Source organism: Danio rerio, chromosome 3 (assembly GCF_052040795.2).
Source record: "Danio rerio strain M-AB ecotype USA chromosome 3, GRCz13ab, whole genome shotgun sequence".
Taxonomy (NCBI): domain Eukaryota; kingdom Metazoa; phylum Chordata; class Actinopteri; order Cypriniformes; family Danionidae; genus Danio; species Danio rerio.
The window spans coordinates 11,887,955-11,896,506 of record NC_141023.1 but is presented as its reverse complement, the minus strand read 5'-3'; the positions used below and the strand labels follow the sequence as shown (position 1 = coordinate 11,896,506).

At 38.2% G+C, this 8,552-nt stretch overlaps 2 protein-coding genes across 3 annotated transcripts in view; one reads left to right on the top strand and one right to left on the bottom strand.

The window, feature by feature from the left end:
* Positions 1-8,552, top strand: part of pdgfab (platelet-derived growth factor alpha polypeptide b) — a 679,118-nt gene that overhangs the window by 255,071 nt on the left and 415,495 nt on the right. The window lies entirely within an intron of this gene.
* On the bottom strand, positions 295-7,881 carry cyp2k18 (cytochrome P450, family 2, subfamily K, polypeptide 18). 2 transcript variants are annotated; one of them, XM_087242350.1, is made up of 9 exons: positions 5,180-7,881; positions 4,935-5,097; positions 3,109-3,258; positions 2,859-3,019; positions 2,538-2,717; positions 2,242-2,383; positions 1,973-2,157; positions 1,619-1,760; positions 295-1,180 (listed from the first exon to the last, which is right to left on the bottom strand). In XM_087242350.1, the coding sequence occupies exons 1-9, from the start codon at positions 5,381-5,383 to the stop codon at positions 996-998; spliced, it is 1,512 nt and encodes a 503-aa protein (XP_087098476.1). In that variant the 5' UTR covers positions 5,384-7,881; the 3' UTR covers positions 295-995.

The following is an 8,552-nucleotide window of genomic DNA, read 5'->3' as shown; positions in this document are numbered from 1 at the left end:
GCCAGTCGTGCTCAATCATATCACATTCTCATCTCGAAATTAGTATATTAAACTTCACTTAAAACTCAGCGACCAACTTCAAGAAACACATTGAGCTAAAGTGGTGATTCAGAAGATAAGAGTGTTTAAAAATCTTTCACATTTAGAATAAAGTTAATTTTTTAAAATGTGAATCTTCATTGTATTAAAATAATATTATTATAATTAGACCTTTTTAACAAATAGAAAACAAAACATATAAAACAGAGAGCTCAAACAGTGCATGTAATAAAATAAAAATGTAGAAACACTAAATTATGTTCTTCAATAATGTAGTCTTTATTGTTGACAGTGTTTTAGATAATGACCACAGTACATTTTTCAACAAACATAACACAATGGTCAAACTTACACAAAAGCTATAGCACAAAGTAAGATTATATAACATTTTCCAAAGGTCACAGTTGTCAAAAATGAGTAGGGAGTAAACAGGTCCTTCTTTTTAATCACTTTAGCAAATCATTCACCATATCACTACTCTCGAAAACCATCCCTACTCTCTCATAAGACATCACTAGCCTTTCAGCTCTGCACTACTCTTTCTCTCTGCTTTGCTGTGATCCTGATCAGCTCTTCAGTCATAAATTTGTTATCAGGGATTTTCAATCAGGTTTCGATCAGGACTGTGGTCTGCCATTACATCGTTTTATTGTTTTCAAGTTTTTCTGTGTGACGGATTCATCAATGGACACGCTCTGGGTTTGCTACATCACAGTCATGCATGAAGTTTGCCGACTGGGTCTTGGATGAATGCAGGAGGGGAACTGAATGTTGAGTTGGCTCAATGTAGCTGCAGTGTTAAACCAGTAGCTCATTAAGAGTTTCATTTTTACCTTGTCATCATGTGGTTCAGGACGGTGAGCCATTTTGGGAGACCAACGGTAAAAGAAAAATAAGTGGAGGACTTGCATATCTCATATGTACTTGTTTTCTTCTGCTGATATTTTCTTGGATCATTAGCGTCTGATTGCACACAGCTTGTGTGGAGACGGATTCAACGTGATTCCAACAATTCCTTTGAGATCCAGTTCATCTTCAGACACTCCAGGTGGAGTTGTGAAGCGGTAGCTCTGAAGGAGAGATGTGAAGAACAGGAAGAGCTCCATCCTGGCTAAACTCTCTCCCAGACAAATCCTCCGCCCTGAGAAAGAGAGGCTGTTGTTGAAATATCTAGGTAGGCTCCATGTGGATTTGAAACCATAGTCACTGCTGCTTTATTCGATGGCTCTAGCATCGCTCATCAATGTCAGAATGACTGAAGAAGCCAATCAACTCAAAGAATGTGGAGGGGTATTAGTAAAACTATACCTGACGATTTAGTTTTAACACTTAATAGGAAATAAGTAGCTAAACATTTCATTCTAGATGTTCATTTTGCTATAGAAGTAAAAAGACAGGCAGTGATCATGCAGAAGCAAACAACAGTAAAGTCTTAATAGTACACTACTGAATTGTAAATAGTTCACGTGAGTCATTTCATTCATTAGAATCATATGAAGTGAAGCGACATTAATGGAGCCTTTTTAACAGGCTGCAGATTTTTAGATCACATTGTTTTCATATTTATGTTTAACTGTACCTGCAGAAAAGGGCATGAAAGCATCTCTCTTGACGAACTGGCCCTTCTCATCAAGGAAGTGTTCTGGGTAAAAGCTGTTTGGTTTCTCCCATTCACTTTCATCCTTCAGAACAGACGTCAGCAGAGGAATAACAGTGGTCCCCTATAAAATTGGAGGAAAAAAAAAAGCAAAACCTTGACGTCCTGAACATGATTTATCTTCTCTAGGACCGATATGTACAGTACAGTGCGTACAGAAAGTATTCACAGTAATTCACTTTTTCCTATGTTACAGCCTAATTCCAAAGTTGCCTTAATTCATAACTTTTTCTCACAAATGTATAAAAATAATGTGCATTTATTCTTCTGGCTGACCTTCTTGATGAAGTACCCATTGAAGGTAATGTCGCAGCTAGTTGTGTGTGGAAGATTCAGTGGTACAATGTTGGCAAATCTCTGAATTTCGTGAATGACAGCATCTGTATATGGTAATTTCTTCCTGTCTTCCACCGCCGGCTGACGTCCACCAATCACTCTGTCAATCTCCTCTTGAACTCGATCTGCACACAAATGCAACACATATTTGGTGCTTTGATCTACAATGTATTCAACATTGAGAAATACTTCTCACAACTTTTTTTTACCCTGTATCTGAGGGTATTTGGCCATGAGCATCAGACCCCAGCGCAGAGTCGTTCCTGTGGTGTCAGTACCAGCGACAAACAGATTTGCCACATTCATCATCAGATTCTCATTGTGAAAGTATGAGTTCTTTTTTCCAGATTTCTGTCGAATGCAATGCATATTTTTTTTTTAAATTGTAAACCTTAACGGTAAAATAATCAAAATAACATATAATCGTCCCATTCAGATCTTGGTTAAACTGCAAACCTAAATTTCTGATTATTTCAGTGAAAGCTACTGTTGCAAATGTTCATACCTCATCGCTCAGTTTGTGGATGAGAAAGGAGTCAACAAAGCCTCTGGGGTCATTTGGATTCAGAGTCTCCAGAAGAGCAGTGATCAACTTTGTCATCTGTGCTCTGCTTTGGATAATATTTCTTACAACAATCCTTTTGTTTTTCAGAAATGGACCCAACCAGGGAAACATATTGTAAAGCTAGAAATGCACATTCAGAGACACAAGAAAGACAGTGACAGATATTTTCCAGACATTTTGTTTTAAAAAATAGATTAAAGCTTTTGTAGTACACTTCAGGATCTCTGTGAACAGCCTGCAGTGTTGGTTAACTATACTTACTCCCATTGAAATTGATCCGCCAACTCGAACATTTTCGTTTGCTCTGTCAACCATTTCTGTGAATTGAGGGTCTGTGTATTCAAATCTGCTGCCGTACACAATAGACGAGATGATGTTTGACACAGCGTAGTTCACAGGCTCTGTTGTGTCGAAGGGCTTCCCTGTCAATTAAAAATAGCAAACGTTTGTTAAAGTAGATTGTATACAGTAAATGGAGAGCATGATTGTTCATATATGTCATATCGTGTACCTTCAAACTTATCAAATTCTCCTTTGAGATGATGAATTTCTTCGATGATTTTCTCTTCACTTCCTCTTTTGCCCATCCCAAAGTCCCGCAGGTTGCTTAAAGCGAAGCGTCGCATCTCTTTCCAGTTCTCTCCATTGGAAAATACAATTCCTGACCCACAATTAAAAAACATCTTACTGTGAGTCTCAACATCAACACCAGCATAAAAATATGACTCCATGAGTCAGACAAGCATAAACTATACTGCATATAATCTAGACTAGAGGTCACCAACCTTGTTTCTAGAGAGCTTCCTTTCCTGCAGAGTTTAGTTGCAACTCGACCTAACACACCTGTCTGTAATTATCAAGTGCTGCTTTAGGTCCTATTAATTGGTTCAGGTGTGTTTGATCAGGGTTGGAGCTGAATTCTGCAGAAAGGTAGCTCTCCAGGAACAGGGTTGGTGACCCCTGATCTAGACCTACAATGGTCAATCTCTTATTACTAGTGGTGGGCAAAGCAAGCCCAGCTAACAAATTTAGGTTGTAAGAACGTTCTCATAACGTAATCTGTAATGTTCCAAGAATGTTGAAATGTCCAGTTTGCTTAATGTTGCTAGAACGTTTTTATGGTTAGGAGAACGTTGTTACAACGTTTTTAAAGCCTAAATTTCCACCAAAATATAACGTTCTAAAAACATTTATTTGGAATGTTCCAAGAACGTTGAAATGTCCAGTTTGCTTAATGTTGATAAAACGTTTTTTATGGTTAGGATAACGTTGTTACAAAGTTTTCAAAACCTCAATTTCCAACGAAATATAACGTTCTAAGAACGTTTACTTGAAACGTTCCAAGAACATTGAAATGTTTAGTTTGCTTAATGTTGGTAGAACGTTTTTTTATGGTTAGGATAACGTTGTTATAATGTTTTTAAGAACATCTAAATGTCCAGTTTGTTTAATGTTGCTAGAACGTTTTTTTATGGTTAGGATAACATTGTTACAACGTTTTCAAAACCTAAATTTCCACCAAAATATAACATTCTAAGAACGTTCACTTGAAACGTTCCAAGAACGTTGAAATGTCCAGGCTTCATGAGAAACTGAAACAGTTGAAGCAAATGTGTTGGAAGTTTCAAAACTTTTACAGTGACATCTAGTGGTCATTTTTTATGTATTGCTCTGGAACAGCTTTAGTAAAGAAACAGTTAAACAAATTAAGGTATTAAACCAAGTTGTAGAGGTCAGGCGTCAAGTGATTTAGTGAGAGTTACTGACTATCATACAGAGATAATAGGTTCAAATCCATGGTAAATGCTCTATTTTTGAAACATGTTTTGTTTTAACGTTGGTCTGACATCTGAATGACTTTTTTGTGAATAAATATATCTTCTTTTGGTCATAAAAAATATTGAAATACATCAAGTCATAATTTCAGAGTTTTTTTAACGCGTCTGAAATGCCCCATGCTTTGAATCACTTTAGTCACCTGACCTGGTGTTCCAAAACACTTAAGTCACGTGACCTGGATGTTTTGGATCATGCTTCGGTGCAGTATTTTAAAAAACACTTGCGCTTCAGGATCTTGACACTGTGGAAACGTCAGTTTCATTTATTACTTTTAGATTACTTTTTCACCACATGAAGTTAGGAATCCACATATGCTTCCTAATTTTCAAACCAACACCCATTAACATAAGACGAACCGAAGATTTTAGGTTTTCCATCGTCTGTCTCTATGTTTTCCCATTTGAGCATATTTCCTTGGCCTGGAGAGGCCACGAGAAACTGAAAGCTTGAACAAGATCTTTGTTTCTCAACATTCATTTGATGCAGAAAAAGTCTTACCATGTTCGTCATTCATTATCCTGAAACTAGGTCCAATTTCTCGATCACCAAATGCTTCTGCATGGTTCACAAGTGCTTCTTTGACGGTTTTGTATCCAACTAGGACCACTGTTTTTTTGGGCCCCAAATACACTTGAAATATATTTCCATAGGTTTTGGAGAGCTGGAGGACAACAGAGGAAGATATTTACAAGTAAATCTCGCAATGATACGCTACCATTTATTATTATGCATTGAGTTCTCACCTCAAAAAAAGTGTCGAAGGCTCTTGTGAGGTCAAGTGTCAGCAGGTTTCCCAGCAGGGGCAGTGGTTTGGGTCCCGGTGGCTCTTTCCCTTCTTTCTGAGATCCAGATCCAGATGAAACTAAATACAAAACCAGAAACAACAGCAAAGCACCCAGCAATGTGCCTGTGCTGGCAAACTGCAGAAGTGACTCAACAACAGCCATTTTCTCTCTGAGCTTCTCAACTGATGCCCTCTGTATATTTGTAGCTTCTAAATGAAGGCGGGACTTTGTTTTATCAAAATGTTTTTAAAAAGGCAGTTACGTCTGCTTGTATGACACTCTGCAGTTAATATTTAACCTCTGTCAGCCTGTTAAAGCAGTAAATGAAATTTGTTGAATTAATACAATTTATTATATTTATTAAAGCTGTGGAAGCACATTTTTACACCAATGTTATTGATCATGATTCAGAACACTATTAGGATTATATATGTACTTTATATTTTGCTATTATCTACTTTTCTTAAAGGGCCAAAAATGTCAATTTACTCTTTACTTTCCTTCAAGTGGTTCCCAATCTTCATGAGTTTGTTGAACTAGAAAGAAGACGTTTTGAAGAAAGCTGGAAACCTGCAACTATTGAGTTTCATTTTTAGAAAAAAACAAATACCACAGAGGTCAATAGTTACAGGTCTCCAGCTTTCTTCCATACATCTTTTTGTGAACTTAATAGAAAAAAATAAAGTCATTAAGGTTTGAAACAAGTAAAGGGTGAGTAAATGATGACAGAATTGTCATAGTCAACTTTAATCGACAGCAAATAAGCAGCTGTGAACTGTGACACACAGAGATCCTGTGACTTTTATCATAGTAAACTCCTGCCTTACATTGGGCCAGTTGTTTGCTTAGGTGAGTAACTAATCTTAATTTGAGTATTTTATTTTTTTAAATATTGCAACACTTAAAATTCACAATCATGTTTTTTCCCCCCGTGATTTAACATCTTGCAATTCTGAAACACTATAAACCAAGATTTACAAGAAAGTCAAAATTGCAAGACCAAAAACAAATAAAAATCTCAATAATAATATAAAGAATTTAAAGATTACAATTTTTTTTCAATTAATTTGTGCCCTATCCAAACCCATTCCTGAATTTATATCTAGTGTAGGGGTCTCAAATTGGTGGGGGGCCATTTTAGAGACAGACAAACGATATGAGGGCCGTTGTAACAGTACTGTGCAGACTTTTAATGGGTCATTAGGGAGGTTTAGTGTTAAATTTTGTTGCGGGTCTGAGGGAGGAGGAGGGTGGGCAGTGGTTAGTAGATTACCCAGCAGTGGCAGTGGTTTGGGTCCAGGTGGCTCTTTTCCTTTTTTCTGATATGTGGATTCAGATGAAACTAAATACCAAACCAGTAACAACAGCAAAGCACTGAGCAGTGAACCTGTGCTGGCAAACTGCAGAAGTGTTTCGACAGCAGCCATTTTCTTTCTGAGCACCTCAACTGATGCTCGTAGCTTTATAGCCACTACGTGAAGGAGGGAGCGGAATGAACCGGCAACTTATTCAGCTAGTTTTTTACACAGTGGCTACCCTTCCAGCCACAACCCATCTCTGGGAAACATCCCCACAGACATTCATACACACACTCATACACTACGGACAATTTAGCCTATACCCAATTCACCTGTACCGCATGTCTTTGAACTGTAGGGGAAACCGGAGCACCCGGAGGAAACCCACGCGAAACTCCACACAGAAACGCCAACTGAGCCGAGGCTCGAACCAGCGACCTTCTTGCTGTGAGGCGACAGCACTACCTACTGCGCCACTGCTTCGCCCTGTTTTTAAACAAATGTTAGCAAAAATAACAAGTAACTAGTATTTGACACCCTCTAATAAATCGTTAACCTTCTTCAATAGATTTAATCATATGGTTCATGATGTGCCTTTTTCAAAGACAAGGACATCCAGTGTAGAACCTTGCCAAATCTAACCAAGCGAATAATTAGTTGTATAAATCTGCACTGAGGCCTGTAGTAACAACAACCAGCTGAATTTGAGCCACTGTTGATCAAAGAAGGAGGAGGAGGAGAGAAGGATGTGATAAATGAGGCATGAAGTTTAGTGGGTCTGAGGGAAGAGGATACAGGGGACAAGACTAGGTGGAATCTGAAAGAAGACGTTAAAAAGGACAAAAAATGTTTAAAGGAATGAAATAAAAAAATCTAACAAGCTTAACAAAAAAAAGTCTAACAATCTTTGTAAAAGTTTTTACAGATTTTTTTAAAATGTGCACTTACATTAACATTTAGTCATTTAGCCGATGCTTTTATCCAAAGCAACTTACAAATGAGGACAAGGCAGCAATTTACACAACTATAAGAGCAACAATGAAGAAGTGCTGTAGAAAAGTTTCAGGTATGTAAAGTGTAAGAAGCAAAACTTTGTAATTTTATTATTATTATTTTTTGTAATACAGTTAGCGGTAGAACCAGAGAGGCAATTGCAGATTAGGAAGGGAAGAAGAGACTAAATAGTTGCGTTTTAGTCACTTTTTGAAGACAGCGAGTGACTCTGCCGTTCTGATACAGTTAGGGAGTTCATTCCACCAATTGGGCAGATTGAATGCAAGAATTCGGGAAAGTGATTTCTTCCCTCTTTGGGAAGGAACCACGAGGCGATGTTCATTCACTGAACGCAAGTTTCTGGAGGGCCTATAAATCTGCAGAAGTGAGAGCAGATAAGAAGGAGCAAGGCCAGAAGTCGCTTTGTAGGCAAACATCAGAGCTTCTAATTTGATGCGAGCAGCAACTGGCAGCCAGTGCAAACGGATGAGTAGCGAAGTGACATGTGCTCTTTTAGGTTCATTAAAGACCACTCGTGCTGCTGCGTTCTGAAGCATCTGAAGAGGTTTGATAGAGTTAGCTAGTAGAGAGTTGCAATAGTCCAGTCTGGAGAGAATAAGAGCTTGAACAAGGAGTTGAGCTGCATGTTCAGATAGGAAGGGTCGGACCTTTCTGATGTTGTAGAGTGCGAATCTGCACAATCGAGCAGTTCTAGAAATGTGGGCAGAGAAGTTTAGTTGGTCATCAATCGTTACTCCAAGGCTTTTCACCATTTTGGATGCAGTAATGGTTGCCCCATCCATCAGCATTGAAAAGTTGTGATGTGGAGTCGGGTTGGCAGAAAATTCAAGCATTTCCGTTTTCGTGAGGTTCAGCTGAAGATGATGATCTCTCATCCAGTGTGAAACGTCTGACAGGCAGGCTGAGATGCGAGCTGGAACCGAGGGATAATCAGGGTGAAAAGAGAGGTATAGCTGGGTATCATCAGCATAGCAGTGGTAGGAACTTTGTGGCACTTTGATTTATAGACGCATTTAATA